The sequence below is a fragment of the Bombus fervidus genome, chromosome 2, assembly GCF_041682495.2.
Source record: "Bombus fervidus isolate BK054 chromosome 2, iyBomFerv1, whole genome shotgun sequence".
NCBI lineage: Eukaryota > Metazoa > Arthropoda > Insecta > Hymenoptera > Apidae > Bombus > Bombus fervidus.
The window spans coordinates 2,886,807-2,908,132 of NC_091518.1; the positions used below are offsets into that span (position 1 = coordinate 2,886,807).

Genomic DNA, 21,326 nt, shown 5'->3' on the forward strand with positions numbered 1-21,326 from the left:
TTTACAAGTTTCTGTAGAAATTTGTTTACGTTATTCGATTATATTTTATTTATGTACTCTTTCAGTATTAATATGTAGCTGTAGCTTGTAGTTAATTATTTCGTGCAAGCTGCAGCTTACCCATTTTTGTTCTTTTTCTTTAGTGTTTTAAGTAAATTATTAATGTAATTACTAGTGACGTCATCTCCTGCATGATATTGTACGGCGAAGCATTATGTATGAATTTATTTATATTATACGTTATTATAGTTTTCGTCTACGAAAGCTCTTATAGCCACTAGATTACGATGGACGGTGTTATATAATCTGTTCAAGCAGTTCAGTTTTATAATCGGTCAATGTATAATTATTCTTATAAAAAACAATTTTCTATTAATCCTTTTTATAAGAGAAATATCTTATTTCTTTTTTCTCTTTATTTATTAAAAGAAAAAAAGATATTTTTCTTGTTTGCTTACCGCGCTAAAACTTTTTAATTTTTAAAAAGACTGATAAAATTAGCTTAACTAATAATGCGATAATGTAATAGTAATAGCCTTAACACTACCTTTAATTTTGCTTGCACGTTTTGTACAATTATGGAAAATTACACGGAATCGAAGATAGTTGAACATATTGGGTTGGCAACTAAGTGATTACGGATTTTGCCATTAGATGGTACTGACAAGATCCGCAATCACTTAGTTGCCAACCCAATAGTTGAGTTAGATACAAAGCTGAATATGTAATTATTAGACTATAGATTTCTATGGGAAATTTAATTATGTCGAAATACATAACATGCACGTAATTTGTAAAAATATATAAAGTATTCAAGGTACAGTGCTCGTGATCGCTATAATAATTAATAACTGTAACAAATCGTCGTTTTCATCTTAACTGTTTTCGTGAAAATGTGAATTTGCATAAATATTCACAATCTAACAATTATATGAAGAATTAAAAATTGTTGGTAGCGTGGCTTTAAAATCGCAATATTTTGCCATTACCGACCTAGAAAAGAGAAACAAACCGTAGATAAAAATGTTAGATTTTCGATAAAAAGTAAATCACTGATCGTGTACAAAAATGCGTACAAAGAATTGTATTGCGCATACTATACTTCATGGAATTGTTACTGCGAAAGTTATAATTATATCGATTTTCGTAAAGCACGTTACGAAATATTTGCAAGTCAGCGAAATTTTACGTGGCTTATGTTTTTTATACTCTTGAGAAATACACCGGCATAATTATTTTTGCAATTACATTTAGCTTTGCATTAAGATCGCTATAATTGCTATTAAAAGTATCAAAATCCTTTGTACAAGTCATTTACAATTTCTCTAACTCTGACTAGTCTCTGATTCAATTATTAGCGTTTGTATAATAAAACGTTAATTCTGTTAATTAATTGCTGGCTGAATGAAAAAATCAATTAACAACCAATTTAATTATTTTATTAAATTAAGACGTTCGGGTATTTCAAAAAATCAGAACATTAATATCGCGTATTGAACCATTGGAATGAACTAAACATTTCCAGTATAAAATAAATATCATAATTTCTTCGTTACGATAAATTTAAAGAAAGAATTAGATGATATTCGACCGTACACGGTGCATCATTTTTATCATCGTTGTAGTAATTGTAATTATTCCATTCGTTATCGCTTCGAGCGAAATTCTCTTCTTAATAATTTAAACGAAAAAGAAATATCGAAAGCTATGCTACTCTTTCGTTTAGCTTCGAGAGACAATCGATCAAAAAACGCAAAAAGGGTCCAGAGGAACGAAAATAAAGATACACGAGACAAAGGAAAAAGGCGATGCAGTGTGAAAATAGATATCCTGGAATCCATCGTGTACGACGAAATTCAATTCGGCAAAATGTGCAAAAAACAATGCAAAGAACCGACAAGAAAAAGCGATCTTAGAAAGCGAATAAAAAGAAAATCTAACGGTACGACGACGAGGGCCATGAATTAATTAGGTGTTTCTATTTTTTAGGGTCGCCACACGTACGAACTCAACAATGGAGTGTCTTTGAGCACCACTCGTGCAATTCAGCTTCCCTTATACATCGATATCTGCCGGAGAAATCATAAAATTGGCGAACTCTCTTCAGCATAGAAAAACTACTCGCAAACATGTCCAGGTATAGCGTCCAAGAGTACGACCTCGAAACTGGAAAGCAAGTCCGGTTAACCGGATACAGCAATGCTGCCTTCGAAGATCCATTTCGAAGCAACAACAACGATTTTGATCAGACTGCTGAACTAGAAAACAGGCTTAGCAATGTCCACGTCTCAAGCCATGATGACAAAAATATGAACAATGATGGTAAGTTTGTGTAATTTATTCCTTTACGACGTTAAATCGACATTACGTTGTACAAATATATGGAAAACGTCAGTAGACGATGAATGTTTATACGAATCAATATTTCCATAAATACAGCTAAGGAAGTAGAACGTACAGCGAAGATTTGTTTATCGCAACGAATTTAAATATTCCAACGAATACTGTTATTTTGTATATTTTATATATTCTTGCATCTTATATGTATTTTCTATTGCCAGCTTAAATCTTCCGTAAATGCATCAAAATCCACGGTCCATGTAGAATGGAGCGAAGCGTTTTTCAAACACTTCCGACAGCGGACAGGAAAATGTATGGAACGAAAGTTAATCAGCTTCCAATCGACTACAAACTGCAATACTAGGAGTTTCGAACAATGTTTTACTTCCATGGAAAATCGGTGTTTCCTCTATTTTTTAAAATGAAACAATACATTTTTTATACAACATTTGAAACATTTTTTTAATTCTCTGCGAAAATATTTTGAGATACTTGATTGGAAAAATGACTAGTTTAAAGGATATTTTAACTTTGATATTGTGAAACTTGTGGTATGGAAGACAAAGAAAGATAGCATAGTAATTTTTGGTTTTACGTTTTACTTGTCTTTCATAGGATAAGTTTTACAACGTTAAAGTTAAAATATCTTTTAAACTAATCATTTGTCGACCAAAGTACCTTCGTACTTTTTTGCAGAATTAAAAAATGCATCGAATGGTGTATAAAAGAATGTATTATTCCATTTAAAAAAAAATAGCGATGACCTTGACTTTTTATCGAAGCAAAATCTTCTTTGAAATCCATAGCATTGCAATTTGTAGCCGATTGAAAACTGATTAACTTTTTTTCGAAACATTTTTTGTCCGACTATTGGAACTATTTGAAAAATCGTGGGAATTGATTTTCTTATTACGCTGTTTATTAGACCTGTGAATTTCAATTTGCGTATAGCAACGTCTGAAAGAATCGCAGTGATTATTTTATATAATTGCAATTGGAAAGATTGCAGTAATAAAGAAGTAGCTACACCTGCTAGTAATTTGAATCGAATAGATCAAAAACCAACTCGAAATCAATCAAAGTTGAATCACTTTTTAAAACGTGCTCTAAATTCATATCTGTTTAATTCTGAAGCAATTGAAATCTCTATATAGAGATTATTTTGCAAAACATTATAACTCACCTACTATTCTTAGTAAAAAATTTGTGTACTTTTGGATATGAAACTTATACTTTTCTCTCTCTCTCTCTCTCTCTCTCGCAATAAATACGATTTAAACATTGGATTATTCTGTCTATCGTTGCAAATCCTGCAATTATTTTCATAATAAATTTTAACACGAAGATTTTCAACGTTACTTTCTTCCAACGTGATTACATTGGAATATCCCACTTGTGTGAATTAAATTAGGTAACTTAATCCACGTAGATCAAAATTTCTGCGGGATGTTATTCAAAGTATTATAACGCTATCCTTTTATTCGAGATTTAAATTGCAAGCAACAATTAAATTGCTGTTAATACTGTTAGTTAGTTTTTAAAAAACCGATTCATTTGAAAGAATTAATTTAAAAATCTTAAAATATAATAAAATTTATATTCTTTCGGAAGAATTGCGGGCATATCTTTATATCCGTTAAATCAGTGGCTATTTAAAAGATATAATACCTTTAATACAAATATAATAAATATAACAATATTAAAGTATAATATAACGCCCCAGGCGAAAACATGAAGTTTTAATTACTGTCTATTTAGTTTTTTCATACTAAAATTATTAGCTCTGAACAGTCATATAGAATTATTTCTGAACAGTATACACCAACAGAGCATTTTTTGAAATGCTTTTTCACGCCAATTACAAAGACAATTTTTCATTTGATCTGTTTGCGTTCTGTTTTTCGTTTCATATCATAAACTGTTGTTTTGTATGGCAAGAAAAATGTATTGAATTGTCTGAAATTTCCTAACGATGGAACACCCAAAACGGAAACTCCTGTATAACGCAATTTTTTAAGTACAGCAAAATATGTAAATTCGCATTTTTGTACAAATCTTTATACCGATATGATCCAATGAAATTTGATTTTGCATAATTACAACGGTGATTAAATTTTGATTTACACTGTCCCTTTGACGCATTAATATTAATTAATATCTAAATGCTATTGTTTTTTTTTTTAATTAAGTACTTTAAGTGCCATTATTCGTAATTGAAATTTTTAATATTTTATTATACAGAATGCGAATGAATTTATTTCGTATTTATAATTAAGTTTTAAACTATAGAATAATTCATGAGTATAACTATCTTTTCTACTTAGAGCCTATTCTACTTGGAAAGTGTCTGATATACACATTCTCCTGAAGGTTACGGCTCGGTTGAAAATGAAATAGTCGAAAACTTCAGGCATCAATATTTTTCGAAATAAGATGATTCGGAATAATTTATGGTAATTTATATCAGATCTGTAATTTTTAAAATGTATGATAGAAATATATAATCGGGAATTATGTCCACGATATTCATTTTAAATTCATCAAACTTTTGAGTATCTGAATACTAATTCGCATATAATACTTTATTTAATTATTCTCCTTCATCCGGAAATTTTATTCAGATAATAAATAACTACAGTACATATTACCGATTTATCAGACTGATTTAAATCATTGAACTAAATCAATCTTCTAAAGAATATGCTGTGTTGGAAAATTTGGAATCAATTTTCTCCTACATCGCACCGTACCGTGATAGTAATATTTATTAAACATTTTTATTAATATTGTATTATTATATTTTATTTATTAATAATTTATTCATCAAAATGCTTCGCTATTTTATGCTTGCTAAGAGGTAACAATATTTAATGGAAATCGCAGTATATTACATTCTCTTATGATTATATAATCTATTATCCTGTATAAAATTCTCAAGGTAATGGAAAATATAGGTATCAAACATTTTAATGTAACTGAAGGAAAATAATTTTATATGGCTGTTTGAACAAGAAATTGGAATGAAATTAAAATTGCGATGAAACGCGATAACATTGAACGTATAAAATATTTTTAAAAATTCATGAACGTGAAAATCAATCGTACTAGTGTAATACTATCTAAATATATATAACTCGTGTAATATTAATAATACATGCAATTGTAGGCATTAAAAGATATAGAAATCTCAGATGCATCTCATGAATGAAGAATGAAAATATTTTTCTAATCAACAGGTGATCCGCAGACATTTTATAAATTGATCAATTATTTGATCAATTGGCTGCAGTGATCAATTAAATGGATTAGCTGGCTGTATAGCTTTGACACAAGCCTTAATCTTCATTCGCAAAGTATTTATAGTCTTGAAATTATTCATCGGCTGGAAACTAAATTTTTATCTAGAATTAAACAAACGACAAGCACTAAAATAGATTTTCTAAGATACCGTTATTTTAATACATATTTACGTTTACATATTTATAATGTTTAGCTACAACCATAAAAATCGGCATTGGATTTAATGGTGTCTAATTTGAATAAAAATTCGATTTGCAAATATACACAAGGTTTACGACACTTTTGATCTTGAAATTATTCGAATGAAACTATAATAATTATTCGTTCGCCAAAGTTGCAAACTATTCCCGTTACTTATACTTAGGGAATGACTAAACTGCAATAAAATTAGTCACTGAAACTGTAAATATAACAGTGTTTTATAATGCTATTATTTCTTTTTTCGTTACTAATATCTTTTTTAAATACTATTACAGTACTATCTGTTATATAATAATATTTGATATTATTTGATTTTATCATTTTTCTATTAATAATAACATTTTCATTCCTCCTTATTCTTTCACTCTTGGTATGTGTAAGAAATATCATATTGCTACTAAAAGAAAAGTATTCGCTCTTTTCTCAAACAACAGACACATTCTTGTAATCTTTCTTATTAACAAGGATCTTTTAATGCCCAAACTCGATCCATCTCAGTCTGGATACAACGTCCGACTGAATATTATAAATCTGTTGCCTGATCATCTCAGTTCTGTCGAAGAATAACTCTACACAACGCGTAACGTGAGTAAATAATAGGATAGATTACAGATCAATGGAACGAGATAAATCTCTGTCAGAAATGCAACGGAGGATTATTCCGAAGTATGTACTTGCACAAATCTAATAGCTGAAATTCGTACTGAGGAATATACCAAATAGGAATATACCATACCACCTAATGACAAAATCCGCAATCATTTAGTTGCCGATCCAATATGATCGAGTGAAAAATGTTATATAAATATAGAGGTCGTTTAAAACTTTATTAAAAAGTTATAATAAAAATACAAAAGGCGAAGAGAATAATACCTCGGACTCTAATATTACAAATTTTCTACTGCTAAATCACGCTTTAATATTAATTCTCCTTCTATAAAAAAATAACTCTGCTATTAAATATTAAATTAAATTAATATTAAAATTTTTTAAACAAACTAATTTTTCCTAAAGATTATAAAACTCAGCCTATGATTTCAGCTGAGACGCTAACAAGCTATTACAATGGTTGATCGAACAATTGTAAATAATAATAATAATAATAATATATACAGCATAAATAACCATCTTAAATTTATAATAAATGTTAAAGAGTATCGATGAATATTAAAGCTTATTAGTATAACGAATAATTGACTGTTTAAATACTTTGGCGATCTCTGCGAAATATATACGTATTGTATACATACTTGCGTCGAATATTCTGTGCTTTTATGTACATTTTCAGATTTACCGCAAATTTTGCCAATATCATGATCGTCGAGTTTCATTGCTGCGATGTTAATGACATCCCAAAATGTCTCGTACAACACACGTAATATATTTATAAATTGTTTTTACAAGTGTTTGGATACCTCCGTGAGCTACTGTACGTGAGTAATTTTGAAGAATAAAGATTTATGAAACAAGTATTAAAACCTATAGTGCATTAATCCAAAGCATTGATTTATTGGAATAAAACGAAATCAAAATATGATTTCTGTATTAATAAGTTCAATTTTTTAGTTTTCTTCCATATTTCTACTATAAACATTTAATAAAACTTTAACACGCTAACGCGTTCACGCGTTCACTGTGCTGTATGCCGACGTTACTATTGCATTGGCAACTAAGTGATTGCGGATTTTGTCATTAGATGGTATTGATAAAATCCGCAATCACTTAGTTGCCAACCCGATACATGCAAATTACGTTCATACGATGCATGCGCCCCTTGCATGTATATTAAATAATAAAACTTTACATATGTGTTTGACGTGAATTATTATGCCCTTTGCTCCTCGTTCCTTAAATTATTATATGCCTATTCATAATACTTCAATTATTATATAATATACATAGTGCAATATATTATGTTATATATATTACCTTACCCTAATAAATAGCATAAATAACATTTTCTATATATCCATACATATATCCACAGAATACACTGTCAGAGTTTTGATTAAGAACATTGAAACACCCTATATAAGATTAAATTTTCCAACCAGCGGACTGGACTACACGCGCATATCGTAAAAGTCTCCGTTCAACAGTTGCAAAAGTATCAATAACGATCCGACAGCTTAACGCGTGATAACATCAATTACATTGAAATACTAGCGTCAATTCTTTCGTATGATATAATTACTGCGATTACACACTTATCGGTTCAACGAAGAAAACCGCATTTTGTAGTATCGACTAACGATGTAATCTGCAAAAATTGTGAGAACAAAATCAACTTTACGATGTTCTGCGGTAAACTTGCAACGGTGTATTAACTTATAAACAGGAATTACGCGGGAATAGACGCGGAGAAACATGTCGTTAATGCGAAAGGAGAATTCCTAAGAGATTGAAAAGGGAGAAAAGAATATTTCATACGTTCACTTTTGCGGTTGAGCAGATGCATTTGACTCATAATACTAACCGTATGCATAAATTAATAATGAGAAATTATTTCAAGGCGCGGGTTCTTTGAGTTTTCTGACTCATTTCGTGACCATTTGTGAGAGAATGACGCGTATGAAAGACTATCACGTATTTACCGAGGTTGCGTTGATACTCGATACGTGTAACTGCAATTATCGTCTCGATCGAATCAACTACGATTTGCATGTTTTTCGTACGACAGATTTTATTCTTCGATTCTTTCTTATTTCGTGCTTTCTTTCGCTTTAATCAACGCCATATCAGTTAGAAGTTGTAAAGCCAACGTATTCATAGGTGATAAATCTCATCTTACTATTTGCCTGCCACTGTGGATATTTCACTTTGTTTTGATATTCTACTAATTGTAAATAGTCTATTTAATAACAATTACTGGTTCCTACTTTGTAAATCAAAGTGAGAGATTTATAATCAATTACAATTGTTTACTTTCGTAAGTAAACGAAAGTTTGATTACATAGGCTTGATTTATTTATACCTCGTACAAATTTAGATTGCACACAGCATACCAGTATGTATAAATAGAACTATATTAATTTATATCAATTTCCAATTATAATAATTAATATATACAATAATTTACGTTAATTTGTATAATATGATCTAATATTTCTTATATTTTCTTTGCTTTTACACGAAACAAGTGCAATATGGAAAAATTTTATTAGAGAGAAATAAAGTATCTTAAGTAAATTATCCGATGCAATTTTTTGATAGACGAGGAAGCTAAAAACGTTTTAAAATCATGATATCTGGAAAAATGAAATCTTACAATTTGCATACGTAAGTGCCCCTTACATTTAATATCTTTTGTCACACAAAGCCAATCTTGCTCATAAGTTAAGAAATAGCAACACATATGTATCATAATTCAAGCAAATGTTGAAAATGTTAGCCTATAATTCCTATTAGTTTTATATTAATCATTAGACATTAGCGTACGCATACGAAAAACACCTGATTGATTTAATCACGTGTGTAATTTATTTAATACTTTACTTTTTGATTTATGCTAATACCATAATAGTATTATTGACATTATGAAAAAAGGGTATTCGCATAAATAAAAATTGGACGGCAGTAATTTTTAAAGAATCTATGCTATTTATGTGGATAGAAATTGATAGAGATAGACAAAAATTAGGAAAAAAGGTATTTATATATGTAGATAAAAACTGAACAAGAAAGTCATGACAGATTAAAGCAAGAAATTAACGCGATCACTGCTAATCGAATTTTCATTACTAGACCGCAGATCTTGTATTTTGTTTGTTTCATCTATCTCTGAATATTACATTTCTTCACTTTAAATAAAATTATTTTTATTGTTTATATATGTTTGTGATTCTGCGGGATTCGATAATGTTCTCAATAGTATGTTGTGCTTCGTTGCAAACAATCCAGTTCACTTCTTCAGGGCAAACTTGAACTAGAATGTTCACTTCATTCATGTCGAAGTAAAGCGTAACATACTATTTTAAAAACACGATGAAAACCCGATCAGCCGCAAATATTTCATCTATTTCATCTATTTATATCGAGTCTGTTGCTTTATCATACAGTTTTACGTACGAAGACCATGCAAAGAATATACGACAAGCCTATTTTTGTTGGTTTTCCGGCTATTACATGACTCGATGGCTAGAAAGAAGTACTTTAATGTTCCAAGACATAAACTTTTTAAAAACAAGCGATACATCCACAGTGTTTTGCAAAAAACGAATAATACTAGCTTATTCGTTGTCTTATTCGTTGTCTTAGTTCGATATAATTAATATTAGCCTGCATAAAATAAAATAACGTTATTAATGTTCGACCAAATCACAGAACATATATACATATAATCTGAAAATCTTTCATATTTAATCTTTAAATCATTTTTCTATGAAAAAGAGGGAACGTAACTCATCGTAATTTTCACCTGTCGTCGTCGTGCGTATTTTATATAAATTATTACTTGAATTAGTATGAAATATTAATTCGAGAAAGCTAACATGAATTATTATGAAACTTTTTCTCAATCTTTCATAATTTTTATTTTTCCACCTGCGTTCAAGTCAATATTATTTACACATCGTACACACGCCGATTCGAATACGAGACAAACGTAACGAACGGTTTAAAACATGCGATTGTCGAAGTATCGCTGACAAAACCAATAAATTTCTCAAAAGAAATCCGTAATAACGGTATATAAAACAAGATATATATCTTTCGATAAAAAGAAAAAAAAATACAGTTTCACTAGCATTGTTAGCATCCTTTCAGACAAAAGATTTGCATATTAAAGCGCGTACGTAAGCACGTGATTGTTACCGCAGATAATTTATCAGATTGATCGTTATCGGTACCAGTATTTTGTCTTAATTTATTCCTGTCTTCGTACACTTCGTTGGGAATTTATGAACTGTATTTTCCTTTTCACGTGCAAGCATTGACCAAATTAAGAAATTCACGCTACTTTGTACGTATCAAACGACTCACGTGTTTAATCTGTCACGAAAAAGGAATATATATATATGTATATTCAGACATCATCGCGTCATCGTATTCCACAAATCACAGGCAAGAGTTAATTCGCCAAAAATTGTTCGATTTGAGAAAGCTTGGCGCCTGATGAATTTAGGAATACGATGGTAAAAGTGTGCGAATTGATGAGAAAAAGATGATAGAAACGATGTTGCAATAAGAAAAAATAAATGTGATTGAGATTAATTTTTGTCAATATTAAACATTTAACGCTGGTATAGTTTATAACTTCAATTTCTATTTACTGCATTTTTCGATAATGCGCGTGTAATTATTTGAATGAATTTTCTTAAAATATTTAACGATAAAAGATTATACAAAGGAATTCGCGTTTATCCCAGAACCATATCTTAACAAGTTAATAAATGCTATAACTCACACATAATTATTTATTTAATCGTTCGTTTACTAATTTAGATAAGTTATTTCGAAAATGACTACATAATCTGCTCATTATTTGATCGACACTTTAGATGTGTTTAGAAGTGTGTTTGTTGCATATATGAAAATTGCAGGGAAACGTGATTAGTCACATTGTTGAGTATATTGTTCAGCAATTTTAAAATTCAGCACCATGTTGTATCAAAATAAACTATAATATATTGTCTTCTTATTTTGTTTTAGAGTTGAACACGCACATTGTTTCTTGCTCTTCATAGTCTTAAAAATATTCCTTATCGTAATATTAAAATATCGAAGATATTAAAATGTTGCTTTCTTTAATAACTGTATCTTTGATTTTTATAAAATTCCGACAACCTATGAGCTATTCTTATGAAGCTTACTTATTTTTGAACCTAAAAGATTATTTTCATTCTCAACCATGTCACTCTTTGGTCACAGAATGACATTAAAATAAAAAAATAAACAAAGATGTGCTTACTATATTTCTTTTCCCTGCGAACGCGATAGAATAGTGCAAATGACGAAGCATAAATATTCATTTGGATATTCTAGGAACGCGCTACAATCAATAATTTTACTATAACTTCATGTCTAGGACTATGAATTTTTCTATGACTATAACTTCTTGATTAAAATTTCCTTGACAACATTTCGACTTCTAAGAAAACATCTTGTGGTAAAGAACCAACGTAAAGTAATCACAATTTCATGCTCGATGTTTCATATCCTATGTAACTAATTCGTGATTGAAATTTAACAGTTGTCAGAAAAATGTTTCTATTTTTCATTTCATTCTTTAATATGACAAAGATGTTTATCTATATTTTTATGTATCTACATTTTTACGAGCTCGACGAAATATCCCAGCCAGATAATTGATAACGAATTGTTATACGTTAGAAATTTATTGAAAGATCATTGTAAAAATGTCAAGAACAACTTATCAAGGAATAATAACGGACAAAGTGTTCACAAGTCGCAAAAGTGACGAAGAAACGATTTAATTGGAAATATACGTCGATATCTTTTGAGAAGAGAAAATTTTATTTCTCGTCATTTGAGCTATCCGATATTATAGTTAGTAAAACTAACGTTAAGCAAGAAATATATTCTTTAATATACTTTTCAGGTACGATAGAAATGAAAAAAGATCAGTATCAATTTAGCTAAATTGCTAATCTTCCGTGAATAAAATAATCCTTAAAATAATCTTACGATAATTTTACTTCCATGATTGTAAATTTTCAAATTACAAATTTTGTTTAATTTTCAATTAGACTAAGGAATAAGTCCAGGATTGAATATTTTTTTGAAAATTCCTCACAACTCCGTCAAAGAATTAATGCGTTTCTATTTCACCAAACAAGTTAAGGTTTAAATATTTTGTTGTATAAATATACTGTTTAACACCCCAATGGAGGATTTCCATCTTTTCTACACACTAAACACAGTAACAAATTTTTTACAATTTTATTACTATTTAATAGTGAACATAGAGCATATTATTTTTGCGAATATTCGTGTAAATTTATATTTTTACGGACATGACTAAAAAAGATAGTGCTTAAATAGAAGTTCATTTTACTTACCAAAAACTATAACGCGTGTTTTATCTACGATATTTCATATATCTTTGTATATTGTATGCTAATTGAAATATTCCATATATTTTTGTACATCGTATGCATTTTTTCGTCCTTAAATTTCGTATAAATGTATGATATACCACGGTCTAGTGATAATTAAAACATTTAATCCTCTTCGTCCGTTTCAATTAAAAAAAAAAAAAAAAAAAGAAAGAAAGAAACTCGTTGTCAATCTAAGTCTAACGTACAATAGTACAGTGGTAACGTTGTAAATGTAAATCTAACGTACAGATAGTACTCTCTACAATGTAACAAAGTAATAGAATATTTTTATTAGAAACATAGTACATATAGATTGAACACAACAACTTACCTTCTTCTCTATTGATTTCCCTAAATTGCTATTCGAATTAAAACTGAAGACAACGAAAGAATAATTGTGAATCCGATGAAGTTCGAATTAACGTAAAGAGTATAATGTCAACTGAATGGAAATCAATTTTTAAAGCGATTTATTTCCCGCAAACATCACGTGCTACCGTGTAAAACCAGTTAAACCAGTCTAACTTCACTTTTGGACGTAATTATCAGTAGTTAGCCAGTACCTACGGCAGCTTGTATACTTGTATATATTATGGTAATCTTAATATGTATGTAGATGCCTCGTGATTGCAATTTTTATTTCACCTTTACCTTTTTCTATTTTAATTCCAATCATAGTACTTTCTACACTCGCTCCTTCAAAAGGTCGTCATATGATCTGAAGAATTTACATCTGCATCCGGAATTCCACACAGATGTTAACCATTTCTATACGTTTAATTGTTGTTTACTCACGGTTAATTGACAGTTGACAATTGCAATAATGTTCGTTAGTCAAACATCTGCACGCCTCATTAGTCTGTTATTATGTTAATAGAAATGTCAATGTTTACACATTTATAAAAATAAAATATTTTTGCACTTATTGTTGACATTTATCGTAATATATTCAGTGATTTCAGACAATTTCAATGCACCAAGTAAGTTAAAGCAAAGGAATATTAACGTTAGAATTATAAATATCAAATATAGTTAAATATAAAGCGTTTAGAGATTGAAAACGAAATTACTAACGTACAGATTGTACTCTGTACAATGTAACAAAATAATGGAATATTTGTATTTGAAACATAATACATATAGATTGAACACAACAACTTACCTTCTTCTCTATTTATTTCCCTAAATTGTTTAAACATATAATTTTATATTTATTCGAAATTTTATATCACATTATATTTACAAATAATTACCTTTTGCATTAAGTATACAATTTAATTAACCACTCTTGTGGTCATTCTCTTGCTCGTCATACAAAACAATAAAAATATATTAATAAAGATCTAGAACAGTTGAACGGAGAATAAATCTTTTTTTGCAAACATTCCTGAGCGATGCGTAGTTCGATGCGACGTCTTTTGCTATGTAGAACGACGTTTAAATGCTACATCAACATCTATACTTTCGAGAGAAGCAACACTTAGCTAACAAGCTAAGCTTTTCGGTAAACATTGTACTTTCTTAATGGAAAAATAAATTAGTTAATGTTAAATGGCTGTAAATTTAAAATTGACATAGATTCGATGCGGTTTTTTATCATTAACGTACAGCACTGGTATTTATATTTTAACAAAAGAAATTTCTCTATCAAATTTTTATGATAGTAATAACAGATGTTTCATATTACGTATATTTTATTACCACACAGGAGTTATAGCGATGTTATTATTCCATTGTACACTAATCATAAAAAAGTATGAAGATTTAATATATCTACAATATCTTTTATAATATTTCCTCCTGTTTCAGTTCCACAAAATCGTGAAAAAGGTTTCTTATGCTCTCTAGAAAGGAAGTGGTTATATCAACGAATCAAAAGATCCTGCAGGAAAAAGTTACTTTACAAAAGAGTACCTATAGCAGCGTGGATACCAAAGTATCGCAAGGACTACATAGTAAGTGATCTTGTTGCCGGTATTACCGTAGGCCTTACCGTTATACCGCAGGCAATAGCTTATGCGAACGTCGCAGGACTTCCTTTGCAGGTAAGACAGTTTGCTCGTTCACTCGTGAAATTTTACAAATTTAATATCATACCACTATATCTTAGTATATTTATAATTAAATTATTTTATATATAGTATATATAAAACTAATTTATTTTGAAATAAAAAAAAAAAAGATTATTTCTCTCTTAAACAGATTTATACATCTTTACTTTTGCAGCTTAATGCAACTTAACTCGTAACGTTATTTCTTAACGTGTTTCTAATATGTATAAAATATTCTTTGAAATATTTTAACACGTTAAGATTAATTTGCTATTTAAAAAAATACTATCAGAACTTAGTTTGAAGTAAGAAATAAGAAATTTTACATCATTCTTGTTATTCTTTGTGAGAAATAAAAATTTAATATCAGAAACAGAGTGCTGATATGTTATAAAATTTCATATTATATCTATTAAAATTTTACAATTAATATTGTCAAAAACAATGTTGCATCTAACTACATACAATTTTATGCCAATTTTAATAATTTGGAAATTAATAGTACATAATTGGAAAGGATAGAATAGTTTTGTATTGGTGCGCGTGTTTAATCGCGCTGTCATAACTTCCGTCATACGACTGAATCAAAAGATTTATTAGGGATATTCTCGAGAAATGTTTAGTTAATTAGAATTCCTGGAAGCTTCCATATGCAAACGTGTTCTCTAACAAAATTATTCCAACGTTCCATCATTATCGCAACCAGTTTTGAATATCGTTTTAGTGAATCCGATTATGATGTTTACAAAATGTCAGAATCATCGGAAATTGTAAGAAAATTTATTAAAATTCATAACACACAACATCTTCCATTATGCAACAGAAACATTAAATCGTAACTCGTTAACCAACTATATTTCTTATTAACTTGGCTGATAAAATATATTTTCATATCTTAAAACAGCCGCGCTGGCTCGGTCGACTGCAACTTAAATTCGATAATGATAATAATCGAGTTGCAGAGGTGCCGGCTGTAAAATCGACCGAAACTTTCGATATTCGAACTCCTTCTCGTTTAGACAAACGACTTTTATGCAGATGATATCGCTACGGTCTGTCTTCGTTGTTTCGAACCGGGAAAACAAAGAAAGACGTATAAGCAATATCGTGCGGGACAAAACTCGCTCGTCTGCATCGTGTCTAATCGAGAAGGAGTCTCTGGCTCGAATATCGAAAGTTGCGATCGATTTTATAGCCGGTACCTCTGCAACTCGATTTATTCGTAGTCGTACTGTTCTTACTTCAGCGCGATATCTGGTGATTCGAAACCCGCCTAAGACCCGAATCAATGCACAATATGCACACGAGTGACGAGACAAAATATCGCAGCGACGTCGCTGTGCGATTGCGTAGTCGAGCGATACGATCTCGCTCGTGTGTATTGCACGATTAGAAACATATATGAACTTATGTGTGTAACTATATATCTGCCGAATCGCATAGCGATATCGTAACGATGTCGTTGCGGCAGCGCGTCGCTCGTCTGCATCGAACCTTAAACTGTGTAGGTGCCATTACGTGTCTTCCAGCTGTACCAAAATCATTTCTACTCACTCTGCGAGTACTAAGAGTACGTGTACGCACTAAGAGTTGGAGCTTCGCTTAACGGTAGCTGGTAGAAGCATTACCGAGGCAGAAGATAAATTGGCTGCCCCATTATAATATAAGGCCCGGTGCAGACAAGCGACTTTTTGACGCTGCTTTCTCGTTACGACGTATTTCTGTCTTCGTTGTGTTTTTAGCTGGGAAAAACAAAGAAAGACACGTGACGCAACGAGAGCTCAGCACCAAAAAGTCGCTCGTCTGTACCGGGCCTAAGATGGAACTTTGGATAACTTACCTGAAACGAATATTTTTATGTTTTAATTCAAGTATTACAATAAGCTCAACGCGCTTTCTCGTTATTAATCCTGCAGCATAACATCTTCAGTTCAAAACTATTTTCTAAGTTAAAAAATATCTCAATTGAAAAAATGAGAATTTAAGAAAATTCTTATTGGTATGCACGATTTCGTTTAAATTTTATTTTAAACATTGATATAGTAATTTTATATCTTATAAAATCGAAATATAAAAATTCGAAGATTAGAACAAAATTAAAATTTCTTGTAAAAGTAAAAATATTTAATAATTTCGTTTGTTTTGCAGTATGGTTTGTATTCGTCTTTCATGGCGTGCTTCGTGTACACCATCTTCGGATCCTGTAAAGACGTTCCAGTTGGACCGACCGCGATCATCGCCATATTAACCAGAGAAACATTACAGAAATCTGATCTAGAACCTGACTTTGCTGTTCTTTTAACTCTCATCTCTGGTTGTGTCTGTTTTTTTATGGGAATTTTACATTTAGGTAATTGTATTATCGATTACTTTTTTTAATTGAAACTCGACAAACTCACAAACTCCCCTCTTTATTAGAATAGCCCTAGAGCTCGTATGTTTCTTAAATTTACTTATATGTGGAATAATATCGAATGAAATGTCGACGGTATTTAAATAATTGAATAAAAATCAAATAATTAAATTCTATAGCGTAATTTTAAGAGAACGGTTATGTGTGAACTGCGAATATTTATGCAAGTTCATATTTTTATGAATGCAACTGAAGGAGTACAATCTAAGCATAGGTTTATTTCATCCTCTAAATATTATAATGTGAAACTTGCTTCGAAAACTTTCTATATTTTTACAATATATATGCTCTGCACATTCTTACGCATCTAAATTTTTCATAAATGCATAAAAATCCATAGTCTAGTTATGTATATATTCCTATTTGTATAAAAACATATTATATATTATATTATATTAATTTATATTTTATAATATATTTATAGTAATTTGTTATTGTTTTATTCATTTTACTTTCCAGTTATTATTAATTATTTATTATTTAATAACATATTATATTTATATTTAATAAATATTGACACATCTTCTTCTGTTATCAGGCTTTTTATTGGATTTTATATCAGGACCAGTTTCGGTCGGTTTCACATCAGCAGCAGCAATTATTATAGCTACTAGCCAAGTAAAAGATATTCTAGGCATTCATATCGGCGGTAGTAAATTCGTCGAAGTATGGCAAAATATATTTGAAAGAATTGGGGAGACGAAGCTCTGGGACACTGCATTGGGCATCTCGTGTATAATTATCCTTCTTCTTCTCAGAGTTAGTATCATTTCATCGTTCAGTGGAAAATAACACAAGTAGATCCTCATAAAAATAATTTTTTAAGTATATACAAAGTAGATTCATCTTTCTTCGTACTTTCTGCCGAGCTGTTTACATACTTGCAGTGCAGACGTGTGACTTTTGTCGCGATCTCACTATGATCATATATCTTTCTTTGTTTTACGAGTTAAAAACGACGAAGTAGACATATGATCGCAGCGAGATTGCAACGACGAAAGTTGCACATCCGCATCGTGCTTTACGTCTAGTGAACGATTCGTCGAATCATGTTACTTACAAATTAATTCCTTGTTATTACACGTGTTACTTCTACATACAAACGTTATTGAATGTTCAATATTTTTTGAATATCGTTAATCAAAAACGTGACTTCATACATATACATATGTATAAGACATAATGTATACGGCACGAAATTTTATATTTTTTATTTTCACGTATTGTCATAGCCGATTTTTTACTCCCTATTTTTTATAGAAAAATAAAATAAAGAATATTTTTTGTACGATTTCTTTTTTCTAGAAAATCAAAGACATACCGTTTATGAAAAAGGCTGCAAAAATGTCATCAAGAGCACAAGTAATTATGCAAAAATCACTCTGGTTGCTGTCTACGGCGCGAAATATTCTCGTGGTCCTCGTGTGCGGTGTTATGTGCTGGCTTTTAGAAAGTCACTTAGGTTCCTCGCCTGTTAGATTGACCGGCCACGTTAAACAAGGACTTCCGGAATTTCGGCTACCACCATTTCAAACCTACCACAAGAACGAAACGTACGACTTCGTCGATATGGTTTCCGCCCTCGGCTCTGGATGTCTAGTCGTTCCTTTGTTGAGCCTCTTGGAAACCATTTCAATTGCCAAAGTTTTTAGTAAGTTTCGTAACAAACGTTTTTCACCAACTACACAATTCATTTTCTCTAAATAAAATATTTCTTTCCGAACATACTTATTGTAGTAATAATTAATTTAGCAAAAAATTAGAGAACTCGATAAAAATTATTTGAAAATAGATCAAATAACAGAAGAAAATTTAATCAGCCAAAGAGTATCTTCTGAAGATCAAATGTTCTTTTTCGCGAATTTTATTACACATATCACAAGGCTTTATTTAAATGAACTTTCTCTGCACAAGTGTAAAATATTTGAATTTTAAATGTGAATATATTGAGGCCGTTTTTAAACACGACTCGTTATTCAGATTTGTAACTTACCAGAAACACAGGATTTGTTTCCAATATACCAATCGCAAATTATTATAACGGAATATAGTTCACAAAAAGTGAATATCATAAATTTTGACCTTGACTTTATTCTGTGACCATATTATCATTCATTAGCCGAAAAATCGAAGCAACGTGTTTTATTTAAAAACATGCTAACTGTCTTAAAATTAAAAAAATACAAAACGTAGGAGATTAATTTTAAAAATTAGTAATTTTCATCTAACAATAAGTACAATCAATACGTTTACATAGAAGATAATTAGGAAAAGATAGAATCTGGGTAAAATTTGTTTTACATACAAAATATTATATACGAATTTTTTATATATTTTTGTATATTACGTGTGTTCTTTGCATATTTGCACTTTCAAGTTTCCCATAAGTGCATGAAAATCCGTGGTCTCATAATGAGTAACTGATTGTTCAAATACTCTGATGCTATCTGCAAAGTGCATACTTGAAATAAATATTTCGAAACTACTATGTATGTTTTCATATTCGTTTTAATTTTTGCTAATGTAGTCATGACAATTGTATCGATTATCCTAGATGAAGGTAAACCGATTGATGCAACTCAAGAAATGTTGGCTTTGGGCGTGTGCAACGTTGTGTCGGCTTTCGTTTCTTCGATGCCCGTCAGCGGTGGCCTCAGCCGAGGTGCAGTAAACCATTCCTCTGGAGTAAAGACCACTCTCGGCGGTATCTATACTGGCCTTCTAGTACTCGTGTCGCTTCAGTTCCTCACCCCATACTTATACTTTATTCCTAACGCCGCCCTTGCTGCAATCATCATCGCGGCGGTCATCTTTATGGTGGAATTACACGTGATCAAGCCTATATGGCGAACAAAAAGTACGTTGTATTATTAATTTCTTTTATTTTTCAAGTAATATCAATATTATTTTGCAAATAAAGTATTGCGCCGCTTCAGCCTGTAGATAGTATTTATTGCTGAATAAATTAAATTAGCTATGAACTAGCTTGACTATCATTTATACTTATGCTTATCCTTATATCTATTCTTATTTAACTAAGGTTTTTAAAAATTTGTAAATGTAACTTCTTAAATTATGAATTTTAAAGAATCATAACTAGACTGTGAATGTTTATACATTTATGAAAAAATGCAAGAAAGCGTGTAATGTAAACATATATAGAATATCGAAGGTATAGTACCCATTATAATATTTTATGAGTAAAATAAACTTTTACTTAAGTTCTGCTTCTTTAAATTTGTTCACAAGTATATGAATTTACATAAACATTCGCAGTCTGGTCATAGCCCATGGTTAAATTAAATACTCTGGAAGTACTTTCTTGTATTTAGTTTAATTTTAAAAATGGATATAAATTGTACTATGTACTAAAATATAGAAAACAGACGAGAATAAAATCACGTTGTAAAATATAAAAATGTCTATAGTACTCTGTGTAATGATTAATGTAATTAATACATCATTTCTTTTTCAGAAATTGATCTCATACCAGCAATAGCTACATTTCTATGCTGTCTTTTTATAAGACTTGAGATAGGTATAGTGATTGGTATCGGTATAAACGTTCTGTTCCTACTTTACGCTTCAGCGAGGCCGTCGTTAAGAGTTCATAAAGATACAGTAAGAATGCTTTTATATCTTAATATGCTTATTAACTAACTTTCTCTATATAAAAATGAAATATCAATGTAGTAGTAAAGAACAAAAATATTTTCATATCTTTCATTCATGATATTTTTTATTAAGCTGTTTCCTTAATAATATGATATTTTTGTTTCAGAGTATTAACGGCTGTGAATATCTTGTCATAACGCCTGACAGAAGTCTCGTTTTCCCGAGCGTTGAATATGTGCGAGCTGTAATTAGTAAGCAAGGTACGAAACAGGGAACCGCAGTACCTGTTGTCATAGATTCTACGCATATTCAAGCAGCAGATTTTACAGCCGCGAAGGTACACTATAA

At 30.4% G+C, this 21,326-nt stretch overlaps 1 protein-coding gene across 3 annotated transcripts in view; it reads left to right on the forward strand.

Annotated features, from left to right (window-relative positions):
• Nucleotides 1-21,326, forward strand: part of LOC139998224 (sodium-independent sulfate anion transporter) — a 35,723-nt gene that overhangs the window by 13,882 nt on the left and 515 nt on the right. For all 3 annotated transcript variants that reach the window (XM_072022614.1, XM_072022612.1, XM_072022613.1), the window contains exons 2-9: nucleotides 1,990-2,322; nucleotides 14,709-14,944; nucleotides 17,099-17,300; nucleotides 17,902-18,122; nucleotides 18,669-19,014; nucleotides 19,918-20,220; nucleotides 20,839-20,984; nucleotides 21,145-21,315. In XM_072022614.1, the coding sequence (XP_071878715.1) occupies nucleotides 2,130-2,322; nucleotides 14,709-14,944; nucleotides 17,099-17,300; nucleotides 17,902-18,122; nucleotides 18,669-19,014; nucleotides 19,918-20,220; nucleotides 20,839-20,984; nucleotides 21,145-21,315 (1,818 nt within the window). In that variant the 5' untranslated portion in view covers nucleotides 1,990-2,129. The remainder of the gene's footprint in view (nucleotides 1-1,989; nucleotides 2,323-14,708; nucleotides 14,945-17,098; nucleotides 17,301-17,901; nucleotides 18,123-18,668; nucleotides 19,015-19,917; nucleotides 20,221-20,838; nucleotides 20,985-21,144; nucleotides 21,316-21,326) is intronic.